General features: G+C 36.8%; 1 protein-coding gene across 7 annotated transcripts in view; it reads right to left on the bottom strand.

The window, feature by feature from the left end:
* Positions 1-27,418, bottom strand: part of GMDS (GDP-mannose 4,6-dehydratase) — a 405,646-nt gene that overhangs the window by 322,580 nt on the left and 55,648 nt on the right. For all 7 annotated transcript variants that reach the window (XR_014953312.1, XM_085573454.1, XM_085573455.1 and 4 more), the window contains 3 exons: positions 23,011-23,055; positions 19,008-19,095; positions 15,645-15,754 (listed from right to left, as the gene is read on the bottom strand). Coding sequence is in view for 6 of the 7 variants with exons in the window: in XM_085573454.1 (XP_085429580.1) it covers positions 15,645-15,754; positions 19,008-19,095; positions 23,011-23,055 (243 nt within the window). In the remaining variant the exon portion in view is untranslated. The remainder of the gene's footprint in view (positions 1-15,644; positions 15,755-19,007; positions 19,096-23,010; positions 23,056-27,418) is intronic.

The following is a 27,418-nucleotide window of genomic DNA, read 5'->3' as shown; positions in this document are numbered from 1 at the left end:
AGCCAACTTGTTGGCAACAGATTTATTTTGTGATCAGACATATCATGGCAAAGGTGTATCAGGATATTGATGGGGGGTTTGTGCATGAAACCACCTCTCAAAAAGCATTATACCTACACTGAGTCTTGTTTTGATGCTTGCAGAGCATTTTTTACTTTTTATTTTTTAAAAAGGTGATGTTCAGATACCTACTCTTAGATCTAAACATGAAATAATGGAATGCTTTCCTAACTTGCTCTAAGAGCAGAGAATATGTAGGACATCAGTTTCTCTGTCAAAGTAGAAACACAAAATGTTTTGGGATGGAAGTTCCAAACCCCCCACTATGGGCAGGGACAATAAGATTCCAAATTCCATCCTTCTGGTTTAATAATGTTAAACATACAAAGAAGGGACTTCTTTTCCATGTGCATCTTGTATCCCCTTTTCCACTAAGGAATTCAGTTGACCCACAAATTAAGGACCTGCAAAACCATCCAGAAGCAAGACTGAGCTGCTGCAGATCATTGAGCTTTCAGTGTCTGTATATTTTGTATTTTTACATCTTATTATTGTTGTAGATAGTTCTATCCACTAGCCCCCCTGGGATAAGGTTTGGCCTAGTTTTCAAGAGCAACTTGAAGATTAGGAGGTGGGAACAGATGGTTTTAGTCAAAGCCCTTTAAATCAGTTCCAAAGTGTAATATTTTCACATACTCCCCATGCTTACCACCCATCAAAAAAATAAAAAGAACAAAAATCAAAAAGTGACAGAAAAGGAAAAAGAAAGGTTAAACAGATTAATTCATTTGGTCTGTCTTTTGTACTTCAATTTGGTAAGTTTTAGTACATAACAAAACACCCAACCTACTGCAATTGTACTATTATCATTACATTTAGCACATGACATGACAAATAGTAAAAATCTTTAGCATTACTAACATATAGAAAATACTTCTGATTATATCCCAAGTAATTAATCTGTTGCCACACAGGGCAACCAAGTCTTATAATGATGCAGTTCAACATGGATGAAATGTGGTATCTAACGATAACAATTTAATAAACAGTTTAACAGAGCAATCTGTTCTTTTATCCTCTCTCTAATAATTTGTCACATCTTTTGTAGAACAGTTTCTCACACAGTGTTATAACAGAACATGTCAAGAAAAAAAAATAGTAGGTAAAATACATCTGATTAATAGTAAAAAACAAAGAGTGCAGATCATGTAGCCTCTGTGTCTCATTGTCTGTCAGGCAAGCAATTTCTCATTTAAAACACAACATTTGAAAAATAATTACTATATGTTCCCAAGTTAAGAGAAATACAATAATTGGAATTCTGTGGGATAACTAGCATTTCATGAAGATCCTTTGAATTACAGTCATTGACAAAAATAACTATTTCCCTATTGCCCTCTTAATTTCAACCACAGTTTCTAAAGCAAAGGTTTTTAAAACTAGCTCTAGTTACATGAAAGGATGGTCAAATACAGTAATACATGTACTAATAATAATTTCAGTAAAGGGAAGAAAATATGAACAGGCCATCACAGACTGTCTGGAGAAAAAAAATCCTAGACACTAAGGAAAAAACCTTCCCCTTATTTATAGGCTGTGCTCACAAAAAATAATATATGTGCTTAAGTTCTTCAAATTCATCCACTATATTTTATAATTTTTTACTACAATTTTATGATGTACTGACAAAAATAATATTTTAGATGAGCAGATTTAATTTTTTGAGTATATATTTTCTCATTTTATACAAATCTAATCAGGTTGTACAGATCACTTCATGTAGGCTCAAAGCTAAAGAAAGCAAAAAATTTAGAACTAATTTGTGAATATCAAGAAGCTACCAGTACTTTGCAGATACTAGTCCAAGTAAAGCCAAGAAAAAGCACATCAGCAAGCTTAGTCTGAAGTAAGGTCCCTAACTGTGTATTAGTGGAAGTGAATCAAATATATATTTCCATTTAACTGCTCCATTTAAGCTATGGTTTGGCATTCCAGCACAATACTGCCATCCAGAAGAGGTGCTACAACCAGAGCAGAGCCCACTTGGGGTTTGGAAGACAGGTGGAGAAGCATCCTCTGTGCTGGAGGTGCTGCTACGTACCCAACAAAGCAGGAGAGATTAACACACAAACAAACCCAAGGGAACCTCAGCAAATGTGTGATGTGACAGCCAAATTTACTCACATCCATGTGCACTTTGGGATGTTCTTTCCAGACTCGTAGGCACATGAATGAAAGCTACTTCAAAAACATTAAAAAGTACTTGTGACATTTTTACTCATAGCATTTAATGACACTATGGAAAAAGTTCCTCATCAAATATTAAAGGCAAAGTGTTCATCTTTCCACACCCCACAAAATCAAAAGTGCCAGCTTATATAAAATAATATAAATCTAACCATAAATTAAAAGTTAAACTACATTTAATTAAGTTTCAATTGCTTCCTTGCCTTTAAATGTAATTGCATTTTCAATATATTGTCCTTGCAACCTTTAAATTTTCAAATTATTTATACTCCATGGCTTTAGAAAGTCATGTTTCACTTTGTTAACACTGCACTTTGTGAACATGTTAACCTCTAACAGTAAATATGCATATATAACATATCATTAAGAAGATACCCCTCCTATAAAAATATTAGCATTTGCTTACAAAAGAAAAGTCAACTTTAATCTATACTTGCTGACAGAAAGGATAATATATTGCAGGCAATTCTGTTTTATCAATGGGGGTTATTATGCTAAACTTTCTTTTACTTCCCTTCCCCCCTACACTTGTTTTAAGGCAAACTATTCACGGATTAAAAATATTTCTGCTTTATTAAGGAAACCATTGAATCAATGAAAAAATTGCCCTGTGAATGAGGACAGGTTTTCATACTAGATACTGTTACATGGATTTTTCAAACATTAAATTGCAACAATATTCCTGTTAATAGATTGGTAAATCTACACTGATATTATCCTAATTTATATTGATCAGTAGCATGTCATTATTCAGAAATTTAGACTTCAATACGACTTGATGCTAATCATCAGATTTTCAACTATTTTAAACTGAAGCACTGGAGAGAAAGTTAAAATCATTTACTTTGACTTATTCAGTAAAAATATAGAATACCCTAAACTAATATTTATAGAGGAATCTAGTTCAGTACCTTAACCACAAATTCAAAGCAGCGAATTACATGTAATAAACTACTTTACACAATTTAAACACAGCTAGCAGTATGCAATTCTCCAAAAACCACCCAAAGTTTGTCATCAACTGACTTGTATGACATTCTTGTAAATCCTAATTAGCATTCAGCGCCTACAGTTCAAATTTCTAATACATATTCCTTATCATTATAAACTATTAAAAAAAATAATGCAGAGAGACATGTAGAGTAGCATTATGAAACACAGCCATTCAGTGGAATTTGGATGCATTCAGTAATGCCACATCTAAATGTGACAAAATGAAAATGCACAACACCTAGAAATACTGATAGCTGAACAAAAAGTATTAGACAGAGTACAGTGACAAAAACCTGCAAGCATGAAATGCTCCCAAGCACTATAAAGAATTTCTGCCAGTGATGTGAACCGCCTTCAAATCACACCTCATGACAAGTTAATCAGTCACTTTTTTTTTTGTTTTGGTAAAAATATTGCAACCAGTTTCAGTAACATCTATTACATTAAAAAAAAAAAAACACAACAAACAAAACTAAGTGTTTTACAGAATTCCTTGCATAGCACATCTGAAAATAATTCTCACTTATCAGCTATATACATACAGTAGTGTTTCAATTGAGTTGTAACTTTTGAAATCTGCAGAAAGAATTATATACCTTTTTATTTCAAATAAACTTGCAAATACCGCTACTGTAATTCAAGTTTAGACATGGAAGAAATAACAGAATAGATCAGTATCATAAAAAAAAGTATCTTATAGTATCCTTCATTCAATGCATATTTTTTTTTCAGAGGAATTGGGATTTTAGATAATGTGGATCTAGTACACTAACTGAATCTTTTACTAGCTCCAAAGACTTAGCTATGCTGAATGTATGCAGTGTTTCCAGGAGCATTTTTTAGAGCCTTGCAATTAAATTTTACTGCCCAGCTAACTAAATACATAGGTTGCATATGCCTTGTAATTAAAATACATCATTTCTGGTGGATGTTCTTTGCTACAGTCAAGTTTTAGAAACAAGTCAAAGAAAAAATATTACACCAATATAAAATTAGAAAAGCTCCACAGAACTCACAGCTTGTTACACAAACACACACAGAGCTTAAAAATATTCAGGAATATTAAGCATATTAAAATCTTTAAAGCAGTGATTAAAGCTTCTAGCATCCTTTAATTTGTTTTTACATCCTTGTTTGATGCTGTAGTCTTTGTTCTGATGCTATGCCAGTGAAATTGCATCACCATGAAGCAACATTATGCAAGAATGTCTGGCTAAAATTAAAATGCTATTTCTCAGCATCACATACTTACAGGAAAAATGCAGTTCAGACATTCACAATTCAATTATGCTAGCCAATATGTTTGGTAAATACTTAATGAAAAATAGGGTAATGGAAAGCTAGTATGCATAGTTGTATAGGAAAATAAACCACTAGACTAATTCTGTTGCTGTAGCCAGTGTTTTGGAGTCCAAGTCTATCACCAAAGATGCTCACTACAGCTCCATTTGAAAACGTCGGAGCAATCAAACAAGTTGAAATTGGGGAGTTCTTAATGTAAAGTAATACAGTACTGGATTTTTTTTTTTTTAATTAAGCTTTTTCCAAATAATCAGCTATTATATAAAACAAGTTGCATGTTAGAGCACAAACACATATTCAGATGTTCTCTCTCCCCAAACATGAGTGTTTTGCACAAGCAGGGGAAAGTTCCTTAGTGTCTGTAGAAAATGAAGACATTTCCTGAATAGCTGTTTTCTGCCTAGTAAAATGTAACACAGCATCATCACAATAAGATTAAACTGCAGCAACAGTATTTAAACTATTCTGATTCCTAATTCCGATGGATTATCAATAAATACCAGATGTACACTGTTTACAGAACAATCATCTCATTCACAAGAGACACTCAGTTAAGATACAATATTCTATACAGATTCTCTCATGATTTTCGCTTTAAAAATAAAAATGAACATAACACCAAGAGATCCTAGACATCTCAAAATTACAACTTTCACTTTTTCCTAGCAGCAACATTTATTGACAATAATGAAGTAGCACAAAAAATAGTCTCAACACCGTTCTGGAACTTATAAACAAATAATGTTTCCTTTTCCTTCAATTTCTAAAATACTCAAGGAAAAATATTAACTTGTGCCCATGGTCTATTGTAACAGTGGAATTAATCTCTCTTCTGTCACTCCTATCCACACAGCCGTTCTAAATCATAGGGGTTCTGTGAGTTTGACTGTGCACGTCTCACTGTAACAGTTCTTTCACAGAAATGTTTTGTGTGATTTAGGTTTTCTCAATGCTGTTTAACACAATAAGAAAATAAATGAAATAATTTTTCACCACAGAAAATACTTTATTTCTCTTGTTTTGCATGCCTGCAAAACACTGAGAAGCTTTAAGACACGGTCTATTTCATCCACAGATGAAGTAAGTCGAGAGGATATACATACATTTTTAAAGTTGCTTAAACCACAAAGCCAAACTTACATAGAACAAAGAACACATCTAGCATTACTCAGCAAGAAGACTGGAAACATGCACACACACATACACCCCGACAGTTCTAATGAAACTGAAGGAAAAAAAAGAAATACTGCTTTGTTATGCAAATGCACCATTTCAAAATTGAGAAAATTAAATGATGTCATTCAAGCTAATATCCTCACCTCAGTGGAAAAGTGGCAAGAGACAACAACAACCCTCCCTCCCCAGCAACCCCCTTGCAAACATTTCAATGAGGTTTGGCTTCAATAGCAGTCTGTAGAATTTAGCCTCAAGAAAAATTACCGAGAGAGTTTTGGAACTGCTTATTTTAAAAAGTTTGCATTTGTTCTGCCAACCTAATCCATCAAGACAATCAGTGCAATGCATGTATTATTGTGTAGTCACAATTTAGTAAATGGTTTGTAAAAATATAAAAACACAGCCATGTTATTTCTTCCAAGAATTTAATATGTCTCCATGGAAGTGTGTTCAGAGACACAATGAAAAAGGAATTAAATTATATAACAGATTTAACACTTAGCAAGAGAAAAAATGTACTAAAATAGCTTTATATTATTACTCATCCAAAAAAAATCACATGCATTTCCTTAATTTCATAGCTTGACCCATGTTCATATAGCAGATACTGTATATAATTGTTATACCTAGATTTTTCTTAAAATTGCCACTTTAAGAAAATAAACAATAATAAAATAAGAAAAAGAATAAAAAAAAAACCACACACAGACACACTTTTTCTTCTGCATGAGCAGTAATTTAAGCACAATGAAAAAGCTCCAAAAGTCATAGCTATTATATTAACACTTTCCACAGGGTATGATGAACGATACTGAAAATCACCTACACTCTGGCAGACCTGTGTTACCCTCCAATCTCAGTAAACTGCAGCAGCTTGCACTAATTGCAACACTTCAAAGTGAGTCAAATATAATTTTCTTTAAACCTGTAAAAAATAAATTACATAGTGGTTTGGGTTTCTTAATAGCTTGATGAAGAGGGTTGATGGATCACTAAAATATCAAATCAAGGGAAAAGAAATGTAATTATATGAGAAACAAGTTTTTATCAAAATAGAAACCTCCCAGATATCTCTAAGCTGCTGCAATAGTTTTTCAGGCAGCTGGGTTAAAAAGCACGTTTACAGAAAGTAAACACTTAATGTGGTCTATCATAAATATAACCATAAAGCTAATGCTTAGCCAGGATGGTTGCACTCAAAGCTATAAGAAAAATAAAATATATTACAAAATAAGATAGCACCCCATATTGACTTTTCTAGCCTTGACACAATTTCTGGACGCATCATGATACATTACTAATAATAATTTCTCAACTTCTTTTACACCTTTCTACCATGATACCTTAAAATCTGAAGGCTTGAGCAATCATTGACATCAAAGCCTTCAATTCCACCTTTTATTTTGGGATCGCCCTGCTCCAAAATTTTAGATGTAGATGAGCATAAAACAAAATATGTTAATGCATACAATGACTGCAGCTACTTTGCAGCCATTAATTTTGTACTTAATAAATACTACGCCAAACCCTGGACTAGTTTTATTAATCAAACACTTCAAGAGACAGATCTGCAGCTTGACCCATTTTAATAGCAAATCTAATTTTGGGGATCAGAGCAGAACAGACTGCAGCTCTTTTCCTAAGAATGCTGACATTTAAGTAAACCTTACCAAAGAATGCTTGCCTGATTGAGGACTGACATTTCCTTTCTCTAACTCGCTTAAATGAAATATAGGCTTTCTGGCCAACTCCTACAGTACCCCAAGGCAGCTGTATATCACTTTCAGTTGCAACTTGTGAATACTTTCTTTTTCTTTCTGTCTCTTTATTTTGACATGCATATTATGTTAGCTGATTTCAATCATGTTGCATGAGTGGATGACATACCTTAAAAGATTAAGTTTTGCCACCTGGGACTACTCCAGAAATTCAGTACTTTATAGCATCTCATACCCTTCTTCATCCTCTATGCGCCTGCACTATCAATAGTAGCTTTCTTCCCTATTTTATGCCAAACGACAAGTCTTTCAAGGCTGCAGTTGATACAAGTCAGCTTGAAGTGTCATTCCCCCCCCATTCCCATTCCAGGATGGATCTGCTCCATTGTGTACAACGCTCTGCTGCCATCTATTTGACACAAGAAATACAACGCTGTGAATGCCACAGCTCGTTTTGCCTTCCCTTTCCCCCACCTTTCTCTTCCCCTGCAGCAGCTGTCAGAAGAAAACACTCAGGGAAGTTTTTGATCACTCCTCCCTGCTCATGCCCAGAAGCCGAAACCACTTCAGCAATTACTTTTGTACTAAAAAAAATAACTACAGTAACAGCAGATATTTGATTACTGCAAACAAAAGTAGAATTATATGATATACCACTCTTCTCTGAAAAGGGAATCCAAGTTAACCAACTTCCATTTATAGGACACCTCTAAATAAAATATACTTTAAAGCAATTATTTTAAACTTTGCAATTTAATTATGCAGCAGCAGAGCTCACTGAGCGTTTGATTTCAGCACGTATCCAGATGTAACTGGGACTATGGCACTGAATGAACATGGATTCACTGGCTGCCCCTCTTCACTACACCAGACATAAAATTCAGAAGTCAGTTAGGAAGTCAAATCACAGAGCCTCCAAGTAGAAGCCACACACAAAGCACGAGATGAAGGAGGTGGTACTTTACCCGTCATCAGGGTCACAAAGATAAACACCACTTCATTCATCACAGCATTCAGCCTGCTTTGTATGTAACTGCACAAAACAAGAACAGCAGCTGAAAAAAGTCCACAGCTTGCATTTGTAAAATACCATGCAAGATACACCCACTGAAAACTGCAAAAAACTCTTAAAAGAATCTATAATCTTCGGTTAAAATCAGCGACAGGGTACATTCTGCTCTTTAATTACTAAACCATATGGAAAAGTCCTGTCTCAGAGCTCAGTCTAGTTCTTTTTGCATCCCTGATTAAGCACTACTTTTTTTTACATGGCTCCTTTCCCAATACACTTAAGTAACGTATTTGCAGGAATGTGCTTCAGCATTTACCCTGGAAATTATTCATAAGATAAAACAGCAAAAAGAAAGACTAAAGAAGTGCAAGCTTTTCACAGGAATTATAAATAATGTCACTGTGATCCAAAAAGCATTTGAACTCTTGCGTATTTTTCTACAGAGAGGGAAAGAATCTTAGTTCAGAGCAAGAGCAGGGAGAAAGAAGGGGCTTTATTCTTGAAGGGCGGGCACAGGTAAGGAGAAAATGAGAGATATGGAATAGAAGGGCACAGAGGCAATACCAGCCTGCAGCAGAGGTCATGAGAGTTCTTCTGTAGTTAAAATATACCCATAAACATAATACCTTAATTTTCTAATTGATATTAACATAAACAGTACTTGGTTTGGAAAGCAATTTGTTAAAGCCTGTATTTGTACTAGTACCACTGAGTGTATTATTCCCTTGTTCTTTTTATGTATTCATAGCATTTGCAGCTATAATACATATAGTTAACTATTAAAGTTAATCTGTTTAATAAAATTAATAGTTGCACTAAGTTTTTTGCTAACGCTTGGTTTTAAATCTATTTAGTCTGACAGTACAAGCTGCAATTACAGGATTGTATAAGGTTGCAATAAATACTTAGTGAACCAAGTGAAGAGACATATATAATTCCAATTGCTAATTATTACTGGAATTACCTTTCCTTCCAGGCCACACAGAATCTATTTGAACAGGTACTGCACATATTATACTAAAAGCATTGCCCAAAATATCTCAAGTTTAAAGCTACCTAAAACCTGACCACTCAAAAGGAATTAGATTACTTAAAGAATTTAAGGTACACAGCAAAACAACACATATAAGCATTTGAAAGAATCACTTGAGAGGCTTACTCTGCTCTCTGGTGCACTCCATCCCACAAGGACACATCATCCTGCACAAAACTCAGGAAAGCATTTGAACAAATGCAACAATCTGAAGTTAAAGCAGTTAAAAGGGTGTGCTGAACTAAATTAAGACAGTTCAGCACCCTACAAGATCACACCCTGGGTAATACCAGAATGAGCAAAAACACTGCAGGTAGAAGGTAGCCCAGCTAGTTTTTATTCCTTTGTATTTACAGCAGAGAGCCTAATTGTCCTGGCTAAGGACCAAGAGCCCACCATCTAAAGCCCTGTGCAAACACTGTGTTTGCTGGTTAGCACAATTTTCCAGTGAGGCTGTGCTCCCAAGGCTGGTGCCACCACCAGTAAACAGATGACAGGAGACAGACAGGTACCTGAGCACGCCACAGAACCACAGGTCCACACAGGGGTCCTACAGTAATCAGAGCTACCCTAGGGCAGAAGGCTCTATATTCATAGCCTGACAGTATAAATCGGGTTTGGAAACTCAGCTTTTGGCTAACAAATTGAACAGCCACACATGCTAAATCAGAAGGAATTTGATATCATATTGAGATGACATATTCTATAAAGCCTAGCTACAAAATTCTCTAATGACATAAAATTAAGGTCTGTTAGGCATGTTTTTCCTGTGAATAAGTTGTACTACATCTCTACAGAGTATTGCTAATATTCTTTAAAATTAACTAGACTAGATCTTGTTACACTGAACAGCCAAAATTTTTCTTCTATAAAACATAGAAAAAATCCGTTCATTTTCTCAGAAGCTGTGAGCTTCTGTGACATTCATAGGAAAGTTAAAACCCGTGTAATAATTAAACAGCAAAATGAAAGATAAAAACCCCAAAGTACAGTATACAAACCATGAATTATGCAATTATAAGCAATTATCAGTCTTGCTAGTAATGAAATAGTGGAAACACTTTACAATTAATTCTTTGAATTATTTAGCCTACAGTTTCACAGAAGCAATACTGTATTAATGAAAAAAAAAGTTCATAAGCCCAAGTGGCCAACGACAATCACCACTATTTTTTGCCATGAAAAAGCATTGCAGGATCAGAACCAAACTGTGTACATACAGTTAGCACATAAAAATAGAGGTAGCACCATTAAGATTTACTTGTTAATGATACTTATGTGTGATAAAAAAACCCACTCAACAAATTAGAGTATACCTGTTTAATGGACCATACTACAAAAGCCTCTCCAGTGCAAAAGAATTATTTTCAGAATTAATCCATCAAATAGACAATGATAGAGCTATTTTGTTTAGTGTTACTGAGATATCTAAAGCTAAGGGAAACCAAACTGAAGAGTTTCCAACATAAGGAGCTTTAATAGAGAGCTCTTCTGTGAGGAGGACGCATTCCCAAACCTGGCTATTGAACAGCATGAGACTTTCAAAGGATGCCAGAACTCTGCAATCAGGAGACTTCAGTACTTAGTTCCACACTAAGTTGTTCAGTGCCTCGACTTTCCTTGTCACCAAGCACTCGCTGTACATATGCCATGAAAGCACCTTCCTCATGTGAGACTGTCTCAGATCAACACCATCCTCTGCAACACAGACCTTTTCACAGATGATTTTCAGCTCTAAGTGCATGGATAGAAAAGTGATGGGAGAAGAGTATTGCCCCTACAACATCACTGATAAAACCTGCAGGAGAAAGCCAGCTATGTATAGTTTTAATAATCAGATTGACTAGTGTACTAAATAGGAGGATGCCAGCTTCCATGCCATGACCCAAAACCACCTTCTTCACTATACAGTTGCACAGCACCATTTCCCCCCAGCAATTATCACAACCACAATTACAACTGCTGGAAGAAACATCCCATAAAAGACTGTGATAGGAAATGATAAAGATGACCTGTTTCTCATATGGTTCATATTCCTCAGACCACGAGGAGTCTGGGGATGCAAACAGGCTTTAGAATGTGATGTAGTAGTAGATCAGGCTCTCTTCAGGTAAGCTAAGAAAGCTTATCTTCATATATCGTGGTCCTCATGGGTGTTTTTTACCATCTTGACATCTGTTATGGGGACAATGCAGCAGGTACAAGCCAGAAGGTTTCTGAAGGGCATCAATAACCTGGTGTGGGTGACTGAACAGCTCATAAGGGGAAATGTTATGAACAAACAATTCTTACAGTCAAGGAAGAACTGGTCAGTGTAGTCTTAACCCAAAAAAGGCTGAAGGATTGGAGGATCTGTCATATGAGGAGAAGCTGAAAGAGCTGGGGTTGTTAAGCCTGAAGAAGGCTCAGAGAATGATCTCCCTGATGTGTCACCTGATGAGTGGGATAGGAAAGGATGACTGAGACTCCTCTCAGCAGTTTACAGTGACAGGAGGTGAGGCAATGGTCAGAAATTGAAATACAGGAAACATGCCATTTAAAAATATGAAAATGTGTGGTGGTGTGTGCTAGGTTTTTACTGTAAGAGAGAAGGAAATGAACAGGTGAGGAAACAGGATGCTCAGGGAGGTTGTGGGGTCTCCCTCCTACTAAACACTTGACAAAGTTCTTTGAAACCGGCTCTAGATAACTCCGCTTTGAGTAACAGGGTTGGACTACGCTGTCTCCAGAGGTCCCTTCTGACCTTCAACCAGTCTGCAATTCTGTTGAAATTATATGATGTAAACATTTGCTTGTGTACTTCAAGTTTCCCCTCTCTGTGGATATCACACTCCCACCAACCAGCATCCAAGTACAGATTCAGGATTCAGTAAGAGACATGGGTGAGGCTTTTGCGTAAATTGGGATTTTCCTCCCTGGGCTCTGAAGACCTATGCACTGACCAGGCTATTTAATACTACTAGACAGCAAGCCATGAAACCAGCCCACATTTAACTGCTCAGATACACTGAAAAATTATCTTTTACTGAGGTTACACTGCCTTTTGGATTCAAAAATTTGTCAAATAATACTTGCCAGCTTCACTAGTTCAGTACAACTCAAAGAAAACAAACAAAATTTTGCAGTGCACTCAAATAGTGATGTGATCATCTGTCCTTCAAGAAAAAATAGTTCCAATTTTATATCTGTATGTGTGTGCCTCCTCTAAAAGACGGTGCAAAAAGAGACATTTACATCATTTTAGACAACCTACATTTGGATAATTGATTTTGAAGATATTCAACAGAGGGATATAAATATAGAGTTATGGATAACAGAATTTGGATTAAGCCATCTGCATGCTACTATACACAATAATAGATAATTATTTACAATCAATGTACTGTGAAAACAAAATTAAATGAAGAACAAAACATAGTCAGTTCACCAGATTCCCAAAGAACTACAATTCAAAGCAGAAGGACATATAAAGACTGAATAGAGAAAATGAGGCTAAACTGTTTATTTAGTAGCCATGAAGTGAATGTGCTACTGTTTTCTAAACATCCCATGGCGAAGCCACAGTCAGAGAGCTAATCCCTGTTTCTCACCAAAACAGACAGGAATGCACACTGGATAATTTGTTCCTACTGATGATATCATTCAGTTGAGTTTACTGTTTTTAATAAGGAACAAGTTTCAGTCTTCTCTCACTTTCTCCCATGTACAAAATCAGATCAGCCTTCCAGTGACCTAGTTTATGAGTCACAGTCCTCACTATTTATGATTCAGAAAAATGTCTTCTCTGACAGTATTTCCCAGACTACTGTGGGTTCATTCCAAGAACCAATTTCATCTTCATTGGTTTCCTACAGGAAACCAGACCAACTTCCCATGATTTTATTTTCCTTCATTTCTGCACGGCTCACACAAACTAACTGGAAGTGAGAGTGATAGAAAACTTTATTCTGCATAAACACAAGCCAATACAAACACCACCAAAAAAATCCCAAAGACGTCACTGATTCAAAGTGACCAGAATGTGAAGCAAGCTAAGATTAGAAGTTCTTTTCTCTCCTTCCCCAAACATGATATACACAAATTAAGTTAATATAACCACAGTCTAATGCTAACAGCTGTTTAGCGAAGACATTCACGTGAACAGATGGTCAAGTTCTACTCTGTCTTTCAACATTGGGAATTGTTTTAAAATGCTGAACACTGTTGGACTGTTTTTAACTCCTACCAATAACAGATTCAAGTTTCCCCTGACCACCTTAATCAACAGACTTGGGGTGCTTATCTTCTCCCCTCAAGTGCAACACTGCAGATGGAAGCAAGCACACCTTGAAGAAGTTCATCTACACTTCCCACAGGACTGCTAACATTGCCGAAGTATCAGCTTGATGCATCCAGGTCAGCTTCTAATAGAGCCATTTTCATCATCCTCCAGGACATTAGGACATTAGAAAATGTCCTAATTTTCTAAAAGCCAAGAGTCAGCATCAGATCTGCATTGGCTCAGAGTCATAGAGCAGTCTGAGCTGGAAGGGACCTAGAAGGATCATCAAGTCCAACTCCTAAGTGAATGGCCCATATGGGAATTAAACCCACAACCTTGGCATTATTAGCCCCATGCTCTAACCAGCTGAGCTAATCATGCAGTGAGACATTTGCAGAATAATCCTTCCTATAACCATGGCAGAATCATCCAAGAAATTCTAGCAGCAGCACGAGCACCACTATTACCCCTTCATGCCCTGCCAGTGCTGTGACCAAGCTGTTGCAGCTGCAGCAAGCACGTGGAGATAGATGATGTTAGCATGGTACTAACATTCTAGTCCCAAATTAAGTGGGACAGGTAACTCCCACAGAGATTGCTATACAGTGATTGCTATACAGTTCAAGTGAAGGGATGCTGGGACACCTAGCTGTGGACTGCAAATATCCAGCATAGTTTGTTGGCCCAGATTTCAGTCTGCAAAGCAGCAGTTCAGTTATCTTCTGGACCATCTTCTGCCCTTGGACTAATACACCCCTGTTGTTATACTGCTGTACATGAGCTAATAAACCAGATGAATGTGAACACAGTTAATTCAATCATGCAAGCAAATTAAAAGCAGATTTATTCTTATTTTATGTGTGTATTCTGCTGTGTGCTGTATGTGTTGACAAATAACTGCAGTTTTTCCATGTGATTTCCGCTTGCTGCATTTCAATGCTTACAGTGATAGGAACAGCACACCGCTTTTTGTGGGAGGGCTTACTCAGAAAACTAAAGCCAAACTGATGTTCAGGAGCTTAAATACTCTAATTTCTCACTTCAAGAGAAGCCAGGAAATATTATCACTTTAGAATGCTTACACATTGCACACAATATGGACAGGACTTATGACTGACACACAATTTATTTTCGTGACAATTTGCTACCTGGACATCAGTTTGTAATCATGAAGTATGAATGAGAATTTTGCAAGTAAATACTGGTCACTTGTTAGTAAACCGAGCTTTTACAGCAGTGTAGCTTAATAAATGCAAACCACAAAGTTACTGCCTCTGCTATTCATTTTCTGTCCTTTGGCTACAGCAGTACTTGCCAGGGTCAAATTACAAGTTTTTAATTGCCCCTTTTTATTCCACTTTCTCTAACTTGATTTTTTGTAACCAAAAGTGTTGCAATACTGCAGGTAGCAACCTACTGTTTGTAGTTCAATACTTCAGAGAGTATCACCTGTATGAAAACTGGTATGGAAGAAGCTTTTGTAGAAGTGATGCATTCTAATGTATGTGTATATTTTAACATTTTATATGTTATATATTTTAAACAAACCAAAAAATGCTGTTTTAAGTACTGCTTGACCTAAGTACACTGTATAATTTCTCAGCTAGGACTGATCAGCAGCAAAGTCTACAGCAAAAGTTGTTTCATGTGGCAGAAAAAAAACAGATTTTTAAGCATGCAGATTTTGTTGACAATGACAATTAAACCTCTCTTCTTATGACCTTAATATAGAGTAGCAAACTCATGCAGTAATTTAGCACCACAGCAAACACGACTGTCTTGACTGAAGACAGTGTTTACCTAATGAAATTAACAATTGTTAAAACTGCTATAAAGTAATCAAGGTAATATACTGACACCACCACACATTCACAATTCTCAGTGCTAGAGAAGGCTACTCACTTTGACATGGCTCTGAGCTCCCAGGTTGTAAATCTCAGAGGGTTTGACTTCATTAATGATCTTCACCAGGCAGGTGCTGTCTGTGAGATCCCCATAGTGCAGCTTCATGTCTTCAGAGTTTAAGAATACAGAGTTAATACGCTTTAATCTCAGAACAATAATGCATTTTTGGTCCATATCCTATTTCAGGTCAAGGTCTGAGTAAACATTTATTGGAAAAAGTCGAGATTAGCAGCTAAACTTGGTTTTGCTTGTTTTTTTTCTCTTCTGCTTTAACCACAAAATACATTTCTCCATAGGAGTAAAGAATAGTATTTCAGATTATTTTTTCAATAATCTTATTTATCTACCAACATTTATATCATTTGTTTAGTAGCTTACAACTTCATTTTCCCAGGTTGTATTAATAAACTCAATATCAGATACAGAATTTCAGTCACAAAAATAGGGCATTTTTTAATTTGGGCTTCCAATCTTTCACTCAAAAATGTTTTAATAACTTCTTAGGCATTCACCAATGGCTTTCTTCTTCTTCCCAAAATGCTGCATATGTTTTAGTTTCTCACTATGAGTAATTTCACAACACAACAAAGATGTGTAATGTATCTACTAGGTGAACATTTAGATAATATTTTAGTACAATCGGCTGCATTTGTTCTTATTGTTTTTTCATAAAAAAAAATACAGATGCACACTGGAAAGGAATTTAAGAGAACATTTTAACTGACAATGAAACATGGTTTGTGATACTATGCATCAAAACTTCAAAATTGGTTAGATACAGATGTTATTTATCCTTTCCAGACATCGGTTTATTTCTAATTTGTGAGCATGAAACCAGCTCCTGTCAAAATTTAAAGAGCAAGTTGCAATGGTTTATCAAGTTGTCCTTGTTTTTAGACCCTGACCTGCCAAGAAGATATTGCAAAAGTTAAATTCACAAACATATCTCCTTTTTGCTCATATTTAAAATAAAACTGAGAAATCAAACAACCACACTGCTATTCACAGATCTTTCCAATAAAAAGTCTTAACTATTGATGAATTAGCTGTTTATATTTGCTTGTCATACATATATAGATTTTCATTTAATAATTTAATTTTTTTTTAGTCCTGAAATACCAGGCTTATTGCAAGAGATCCAAATCCACATTCCCATTTAACATGTACATGAGGTTCTTCAGGTCAATAAAGTAATTCAGGCATGGGATATTCTTGAAATTTGTTTTCTCATCAATATCAGTTGAAAAGGACATTCTGAAGAGACTTCACACCCAGCTGAAGCTGTGGCTAGGCAGGAAAGAGATGCCAGAGCCTGTGTTCCTCTTCCTACACCAAAGACATGCAGTCCTGCCACAACCCCCAGGCCAGAGTGTAGTTTCAGAGCTTCCCAGGGGAAGGTGGGCTGCCAGCTGGGCTGACCCAGGAAACAGAGACACCAGCTCACTATTACCAAAAATTTAGTGCTTTCAAGGAGAGTGCTTATTTTGGTCCACCATCAAGTCTTCAAAGCTTCTGGTACAAATGGCCTTTCTGAAGGAGAGCAGGAATATGTTCCCTCCTGGCTCACATAAAAATAGGGCCTTTCAAGAGTGAAAGGCTAAATGGAAAGACTTACTAGAAATGGAGTTTATTTGGACCACAGATTCATAAACACAGTAATATTATCCAGTCTAAAAGTCTCCCTAGCAAGCAACAGCTGGAGGGCTTCCTCTAGGATACACTTTGTCTTCCTTCCTGTGCTCCATACTTTTTTCAAAGAGGTTCACTTTCGTGTTCGTGCAACATGCAATCGATTCCTCACAGGAAAAACACACATGGCAAAGACAAAATTAGGGTTTGCTCACATCAACCACTATTGCTTCTTTGCTTCCTCCAGTACTGCCTGGAAACCAATTGTTTTCAAACAGTTTCCATGGAGCAGCATGAATCTCAGTTTCCTGAGATTCCAAGTCCAATTCCTTCTCCTCCTATTCATGTGGCTACATTCTTCAGTTAAAGGAAAATGAGATAAGAAGTGAGGGATAAATTAACATCTGCTTTCTCTTTCTTTCCTTAAATGTTTTATATATATATTTATTGTGATCTACATTGTCTTCTTAAATCACCTTTCACAACCACAAGATGATCCTCACAATGCACAGGTTCCTGTCTGATTTCATTTTCTTCATTCTACCTTGTGAGCCAAGAAAGCAAGTCTTGGAAAACAGTTCTTACATTGTTCTTGACAGAAAAACAGGTTTCAGTATTCTTCAGAAAGATATTTTGTTCAATTATACCCCTCTCCTAATCAGATACTTTAATGAGCCGTGTGCAGTAAGTAGTAACTAATCAGAACAATACTGTGTCAGAAATTAGGCATCTTTAAAATAAAAATTTCAAGCAAAGACCAAAGGAAATCTGCAAGTTGCATTATATATTAAACTTGATAAAATTAGGCTTTGTTTAACCATGGCGTGAAACAGACTTCAAAGATGTAATTTTTTTTACACCATGGAGATATTGGTTGTTATCAATACCTTAAACTGGACTATTTAGGACAGCTTTCACAGCTCTACAAAATAGACACATCATGGAGAACTGTGTGCTTGTTAAAATGCTCAATCCTTCTGCTGAACTGGAAGTCATCCAGCATTGGAGCTGTTTCTCATTAAGAGACCAGTTAACTTCCTTTAAGATAAAACAAACAATTTTTTTTGCCATGTGTACACTAAAGGTAATAATTTCAACTTTCAAGATTATGATTAATAACAGAGAATACTGTAAATTGTCAGCAAATTTCCAAGAGCAATGCCTTTCCTTAGGTAAAGCATGTACTCCCTTCCTTGGATGCAGGAATTCAGAGGGTCCAAAGATTCGTTCTTCTTACCATCAGTAAGAACTGATCATGTCTTATTCATGCTCTCAATACAGGCTGTTTCCAAATCCTCACCTCCATAGAGACCATGGAGCTCAGGAGGAAACACAAGTGGAGTACTTAAGATAACTGCTTCAAAAACCCCATGTTTAACTACTCTGAAATCTTAACACTTTTAACCTCACATAGCATTTTCCTGGCCCAGCCATTTTTTAACTACTACTGCCAGCTATTTCTGAACCATGGCAGCATTTCTACATGACAAAGTGCTTTCCTGGGTCCCTCTCATATTTTCTACTTTTAAAAATTCACACACAAGAGTATCCATATTTCATGCCATATCTTCTTCAGAGAAAAATAGTAATTTTTCTTTCTAAGACAGAGCGGCTAACTAACACTAGCAGAAGAAAACTCAATTCCCTTTGTGTTCCCAGGGATCTTTCTCCACCAGACAGCCCAGATTGAATATAATATATACCACCTTAAATATAAAAGCAAAGTCTTACTTCCTTCAATGTGAGCCTGTGGGTTCTTATAGAGGTGTTCAATCCGGCCTGTATTAAAAGAACTGGACCGGCGAACGATGCCATGCACCTGGGGATTGAACAAGGAAAAATGGAAAAGTGGTAAACATTAAGATGAAAATGTTCATTACCACCACTCAAAATTCTTGTGTATATGGGCCTAACCCTCTCATCAGGAAATCAGAGCTTGTCTCTATTCCTAAAGATGGACAGTTATCCAATCCACAAACATGATACTGTGAGATGAGGTTAGGTGCCGTCATATTTACTTCGTGCCATTGAGTGGTTTCCCCTTCTTCCTTGTTGACACCACTAGCAGCCCAAATATCACACACAGTACAGAAAACACACTGAATTGCCCCAGAGCACCATCTCCTAGTGAGTGAGGCTCGACAACATTACTGGAGTTGGAGAAGCAATGTGTGAATGCCAAGAAAACCATTGCTCCTTGGTTGTAGAGAAGTCTTTCTGGAGGGCATAGAAAAAGCAACAGCAGGAGATGGGGCTATGGAAAGGACAGAGTGAACAGAGAGGAGAGAAGGGTAAAAACAAGGGAGACAAGGGGAAAGAAGGAGAAGCAGCTGCAAGGCCCAAATGTATTTTAAAAATTAGGTGTCATATGCTTTCTGGGGTGCTGGAAGAACAGCCAGAATAGTCAGTGCTCTTTTGTAAACCTCACAAGTCACTGTTTTCCAGTAGGTTGCAAGAGACACAGACAAGCCTAAGGCTGAAACCCAGGTTGGGAATTTCCTTTAACCTGCCATGATAAAAAAGTTGGTGAAAAAAAGCTACACTGGCTCTGACTAACATTAAAGAAAAGACCATTTATGCCTAATACATTAGAGAAATTTTTCAAACATTGACCCTGTTTCCTCCTGTCCTGTAAGACAGCCCCATGATGTCTGCTGCCAAAATTCATGTTAGCTTTGGTTACCAGCTACAGAAGTTGTGCTTGCACAAGTGAAATCAAGCTTAAGCATCCGATTGTCCTCCACCTCTCCCTGGCTTTTATTTCTGAAAGTGATCCCTTGTACTTTGATGCATCCTAGACTTGGTTTGTTGAGGCCATCACTTTACTCTCCCACTTCATGTTAATTTGCAAGAATATAGAAGCAGGAACAGGCAATGTTAAGAGTTATGGTTTAGTCTGGGGATTTTTATTTTACACATAACACAAGCTATGGTTATTGACAAAGAAAATATTTTTCATTTCACCTTAAATCCAAAATTTAACCAAATAAAAAAGTGCACATAACTGAAGACTGAAACCAGTTTGCTGATTTAAGAATGTCATTTTGGTGGCAAGATTTAAAAGAGCTCAATAACTTCACTTTTACAACTTACAGGTCAAATTTATTATGTCAATTTCCTTGCAGAAAATCACTTGTGTGTCCTGACATACCATGTTTTACAATTCAAACTAAACTTTCCACAACTGAATAAAATATTTGCACTTTCAGGAACAATGTGGCACTGAGAAATGTGCCACCCAAAAAGAAATTTCCATCAAATGATGGATTTATAAACATACATTATAAACAACATGTAATTAAAAGCCCTATCAAAATAATTCTTCATAGATTGCATGAATAGGTACATCAAGTTTACAGAGACACACTTTCATAAGTGTCACGTTCACAATGACTTCACTTTCAAAAATGATGCAAAAAATATTTTAAGTATTGAAACTATTTGCTGAGTAAAATATTGGACTTTGCAGTTTTAATGTAACAATTATTCTGAAGGAAGCAAACTGAAGTGCTCAACAACAGGGGAGGTTTAGATTAAATATTATTAATGGAAAGGGTTGTCAAGAACTGGAACAGGCTGCCCGAAGAAGTGGTTGAGTCACCATCCCTGTAGGTATTTAAGAGACAAGTAGATCTAGCATTTAGGATGATAGTTTAGTGGTGGACTTGGCAGTGTTGGGTTAGCCATTGGACTGGATGATCTTGGAGGTCATTTGCAACCTAAAAAAATTATTCTGTGACTCTTCTAGCAAAATTAAATATTTTTGGCTTAAAGTTCTGATGAGAGACTTCTTGAGCATTCAATTATCTCTGAATTAAGTCATGCTGAAACTCATGTTCATCTGAATGGTTGATCAATAAGTCAAATCTTGCCAGCTCAAAAGCTTGATGAAACATTGGGCTTGCAAGAGCTTTGTGTCTGCTTATGACTTTGATACAAACTTTTGACTAATTAGATGTGCTAAATGCAACCGTCCCAGGACTTCAAAAGTCAGTAAACAAACAAATCCAGAGAGCCTGTTACAACCAGTGATAATAAAAAAACATGTGAACCCTGCTATTTTTTTTTCTTTTTTTTTTTTTCTTTTTCCTCCCACTCCTTATTCTGGTATGCACATACAAGAGCAAGAAAACCTGCCAAAGGCTTAATCCATGACAGCAATATTAGTGTAAGAAAACTGATGAAAGGTACCTTTGTCTGTATGGGACAGAGAATTGCAAGTGAAATGCAAACTCTATGACAGGCCAAAATGTGTGCAGACTGCTTAATCTAGTTAAGAATGTATCAGTGAATTTTTCTCCACAGAGCTAGATCTTCAAACACATTGGAATTTGAAAAAGAAAAGGAAGTTGAATGAAACATCTCAACTAGGAAGGCAATCAGTTATCATACACATGCTTTGTTCAGTTATTTAGGAATAGAGGCTTCTAAATGGGAGCACAGGAAAGAATTAAAAAAAAAAAGATGGTGAGTCGAAGAATAGAAGGAGAAAACTCCACCCAATTATAGCAACCATTGTATTGTTGAAAGGGTTATATTTCATTTGCTGTTATCAGTTTCCAACTTAATTGTGGACTATGAGAGAATACGTGCTTTTACCTTCAAAGTAGGAAAAGAAGCCACAATGATATCCCTCATCCCCAAATGGAATGGAGCAATAGTAAAAAATAATAAATTTACAACACTGAAAGACAAATTTTAATAACCAAATTAATAAATAAAGCCAAAGAAAGGATGGAATAAGCAAGGCAAGATTAACCTGGTACAAAAGTATGGGAAGCACAGACTGGCTGAGAAGAGAGTTCTCAATAAGCTATGAAGCAGTATTACAAAAATAATAAAATAATACAATTCAAAATTAAGACGAGTACTTACTTTTACTAAACCACAAAAAAATACTACATTAATCTACATTATAGGGAGATTAATTAGACCACCCCATCTCCTTCCATTATCATACACTTTAGAAGCATTTTGTGTGATCAACATTTACAATGACCTTATATTTATGCCCACATTTGAGGGGTTCAAACCCCTCAAATCATACCAAAACAATAGCAACAATGTGATTGTTGCTTTGCTGGACCACAAGAAATGTGATTTTTGCCAGGGAAAATTACACAGCAAGGAATCAGACCCCCCTTTTTTCAAGGAAAAAGAAAGCAAAAACCACGTGCTAAGCAATAGTAAATTAATCCAAGAGAAAAGGTAGAAAGTAACTGTACCACAGTACAGTTTGTTTGGGGTTTCCTGTTTGGATTTTGTTTTACGGTTTGTTTTTTCCTTTTTGAAAAGAGAAAGCAAAATGCAAGGTTTTCATTGCTGAAATATAACTGCCAAAAAATGGGAGCCTTTACTGTGGAGAGAGAGGTGGAGAAAGAACAAACAAGAGATTCTTATTCCTGTATGTGGTACATTGCATCATAAATTATTCCCTAATTCCTTACAGTTTTGGCTCACACAGGTCACTGCTTATCTGAGCTGGCGGGAAACATGCAAAGCAGCTATACCCTGAGGAGAAGAGGGAATCCACCAGTGGACATTAGATGATAAATAGTACAATAACCTGGCATGATTACAGGCCATGTTGCACATTCCTCTCCGGAGTTTTGATTTGTTATCTAGGACTGGAGTGGAAAACATACACAGAGAAGGACAGAAGCAGAGGAAGCGGGCTGGAGCTGCAGCATCCAAACGACTCCATCAGCCTGCAGCCAGGCACCGAGTCACTCACCTCATAGCCTTTTTCCAACAGGAACTCAGCCAAGTACGATCCATCCTGAGAAGAGCAAGATATAGGAAAATGTTAGAAACACATTGAATAGGCCTGGGAGATTTGGACTGCTTAAGATCTCAAAGAGCGAAGAAAAAAACTTGTAGTGAGTAGACCGGGTAACAAGCCTATACTTTGATTTCTCCAGATTCATACACCAACCTAAAAATACTACAGTCTCTCTTTAGTTAATTTTAGACTATGAAGCAGTATATTTTAAGATGACTTGCTTACAAATGCTGGTTGAGAATTCCCATCTCTTGAATCTCTTCCCAAGTTCCATCATAAAGTGCCTGGGGACTATCTTTCTAAAATATCCTAACCACGGTCATTGAATTTGAAGTATTTTGGAGATAGGGAAAGAAAAACGTGTAAAAAAAAAAATAGTACAAGCTTGGTATTCTCTGCAAACCAACGTGCCTCTGTAGCACCTTGTCACACTGGCGTCTCCCTTGCCCAGGCACTCCTTCTACAAGGCTTCTGAAGGCAGCAATAATTCTGCCTTGCCTGACCTACTGAATTTTCAAAAAAAAACCTAGCACACCTTATATTTAAACTACACAATAAAATCCATTTTCAGATCTTAAATATCTATTATTGAAGGTTGAAAATGTGGGCCATTTAATTTCAGGTTGTTTTTATTTTTTTCCTCATGTGAAATCCTTGTCAAACTTAAATTATTAAGTTACTCAAATGCAAATACTTTAAAACATGTGCTAGCACACATTTTTCTGAAATGAGAGGATTCTCCTAGCATGAATATTGCCAGGATTACCAAAACAAATAAGTCATATCACCTTTACAAATGTGTACCCAGCAAAGTTTACCCCTCCAAAAGAGTTCCCACTAACCAATTCAATGATTGCCCATGCCCAAAGTCTACAGCTTTCACTCACTTCTTGAATTGCTTGTTCCTTCAATATGTGAATTTATTCCACCAGACCCAAATGACTTGCTACAAAAAGACCATAAAAACAATGAGATGCCACCTAAGCTTACAGGTTTGAACTCTGTTATGTGGATCTGCTCTGTAATAATCATAGCCAGAGACATTTAAGGGCAAAACTAAACAAACATATCTCTCTGATCATCCCTTAAAAGCATGTTGCTCCAGAGAAAAACTTCTTTTAACCTCATATTAAATGATTTTTTTTTTGCCTTATACAGAGCCTAAGAAGAATAACACACTAAAGTAAGAAATTTTAGATGCTCTAGGAGGCCCTATGGGAGCAGGACTGCCAAGGGTAATTGCTTACTGTATTGATGGCAAAATCCTGGGAATGCAAAATGGCACAGTACAGTGCACAAAGAGCACATTGCTCTATGTTTAAAACTGCAGCATTAGAAAAGGATAATATAAATGTTTCATAAAGTCTCATACGCTCTCAAAGGCCTTGAAACTAAGAAAGTTTCAGCTTCTTTCTCCCACAACATGAACACGCCCATGCACAGATCTTCACAGGGCTAGTGCCCTGTAATAGCAGTCTATAACACAGGTTAATTGGGAAAATAACAAACCACACGTGCCATGGCTTCACTGGAGGAATATGTACAGCAAATTATAAAAACACGGTCCTACTGAAAGGAGAAATTCAAAGAATATTGGATGGAAAAATCAAGAGAAACATGGGCACAAAGGGGGAGATGACAGCTACCTTTAATGCTTTTGTTATCTTTTTCATTAGCAATTCCTCTAGGATTTACCCAAGAGGGTAAAGCTTCCAAGTTCTCCTTGGTTGCTCAGTACACTACAATATAAAATTATAAATAAAATTTTAGAAGGAGGTAAAAGTGGGGGACCCAGAGAGTGCAAAGGAGAGGAAAAAGAAAGGCTGTGATTACTTAGGAAGTTGATGGGAAACAGACTTAACTAGGATTGAACCCTGTCAATAAGGTCTTGTTCTTCTCACCCAGGCCATTGCTCAAAGTTTCCAGTTGTTACCCTGGAACATTTTGAACCAGCAGTGGCACTTGCTTCCTCTGCACTTCCTTTCCAGGTCTATCAAGTGATAGGGCAGAGCTTTACAATGAGTGGGAAACAGGCAGCAAGTGTGAAAGCTCCTGCTTTCTGGCTCTGGCACAGCACGGCTGATTTAGTGTCTGGTAATCGCACACAGCGCAGATCCGCGCTGTCCTGCGCCGCGATACCGTATCGCACGCGGCCCCAGGGGTCACGCTTCCCTTCCTTTTCTTTTCAGTACAGCAGCCTGTCACTGGGAATGGCAATCACAACAGCCATCAAAGCCTCCAAGAGTTTGCAGCTGGTAAGGACAGCACATTTCCATCTTCTCCTAAAGAGGTTAGGGAGTAAACAATAAGTTTTGTAAAGCAATTTAAACCTTTAGCCACAGGAGAGACATATATTACACAAATAAATTCTATTATCAAAGCTACTGATTTGCATTTATACAACAAAGTTTTCAAGAAACAGGAATCCCTGGACCAGAAAAGGGATATTAAAGGAACTAGGTGTTAAATTATTACATAATATAGGTGCTATTATACTTCATTTGAGAGCTTAGTATTGCCAATGTAAAGTACCCAGCTAATGAGATTCAGTTTATGACAAATCAACAAAATAGCAGAAAACAGAAGCAGGTCTCTGTCTGTGGAGAAACAGTTTTGAAAGAAAATTGCCTACAGGCTGCTCAGTACATTGAGGCCTGGCTCTGTACAGATATGTCAGACCAGCTTGAACAATCAAAACAGTTTAACAAGGCTGACTAAATAAACCACTTCAGTTAAAACAGCTCCTCATCAGCACACTCTGGCATCTCAGACTTGAATTTCTGTGCTGTCTTCAGCCAAATACTAGTTTGAAAGCTCATACAAAGAACGATCCTTCAGCTGGCTTCCAAGACACAGCAGCAGGTTTCCAACTGCAGCTGTCTTACAACACGTCTGTAAAACTCCCAGACAAAAGAAAACAGCCATATAAACTAGCGCAAGACAACTTTAGCATGCAATATTTTATATTTAATACAGCAGTTAATGTCAAAAACTTCAATAAGCTTTGACACACTATCAAAGAAAAACACTTCCAACATGATGAAGAAATTGAGACAAACTAGTTAGTGTTTTGCCAAAATCATCTAGAATAAAAACAGTATAAAGTTTGACTTGATCCACGAGCAAAGAACAGAATAATTTATACAGAAAACTGAAAACAAGCTTAACTCAATAGTCTGTTTAGCAATCCAACCTCCTTTATTTTGCACCGTTTTACACAGGCAAGTTCCATTTGCAATGAACCAATTTGGGATTTATACTGACACATCCAGGGAAGGCTGTAGAAGCACCCTGACATGCAAGCTATCTTCATCCTCTTTATTTGATTTGGCCAATTCCAACATCCTTCCACAGAGCTCTTGGATTCAGGAATTAGACAATGCCCTGCCTAAGCATTCTTAATCCAGAGGACTCCCTCTTCCCCACAGCTCCTCTCTGCTAACAAAGAGGAGTGGAAGTACTAGATGGATGAAGAAACAGGGGAAAAGAGATCAAGGGAAAAAGATCAAGAGGAAGAGGAGGTATAGTGCTTTTTCAGAAGGGGGGAGAAAGAATTAAAGATCTAACATAAATGATGCAAGTGTATTATGACTGTACCATTGAGGAGAAAGGGCTCTCAGTTGCAGGGGAGTAATATAAACATTTGAAAAGAAACACCCCACAGTATATCAAGTATTCAGATTTCATTACACTTTTGAAAAAAATGTGTAATGGTTTTCCACATACCACAGAAGAAATCAAAGATGCTTATACTTATAAAACACAAAATTGATTGAGCCTAGTGCCATGCCCTTAGGAATAACTAGAAAGGTGAGTTTGTGGAAGTTCAAACTAAAGGGGTATGTCAATTATCAAGGCCATTCTTAGCAGTTCTCAATTCCTTTTGAGCTACAAAGTATATTTGTTCTCTGCTGAAGTTAAATTTTGTAGGTTCAATTAATCTGGGGAAAAGCACGTGGAAAAAAGAGGCATGCTTTCATCCCTAGGACACAAGTTTTATTTCCTAAAAGCACCTTTCTGCAACAACATAAACAGTCCAGAGTCACCATTTTCATTTAGCCTTGTTGGAATGAATAATCCATCTACCCATTAATGGTAGCAGTGCCACTGGTGGCCTTGCACAATAAATTGTTGCTTCATCAACTTTTGAACTTTTGCACAGCTAGAAGCTAATGCCATTTCAGAACCTTATTGAACTGGAGTATGGTGGTAGATCCTTTGGGGCAGGAGATACACACCACTCTAAAGCAACACCCAGCTGATTTTTAATAGCAGTCTGTAACAACTATTCATTTGTTCATAGCACTCTAGAGCAGTCTTCCTCAAAAATGAAACATCCATGAGAGTAATAAAGTGAAAA

This window comes from Lonchura striata, chromosome 2, assembly GCF_050655825.1.
Source record: "Lonchura striata isolate lonStrDom1 chromosome 2, ASM5065582v1, whole genome shotgun sequence".
In the NCBI taxonomy this organism is placed as follows: domain Eukaryota; kingdom Metazoa; phylum Chordata; class Aves; order Passeriformes; family Estrildidae; genus Lonchura; species Lonchura striata.
The sequence above is the reverse complement of the archived record's forward strand: the minus strand, read 5'-3'. Positions and strand labels throughout refer to the sequence as shown.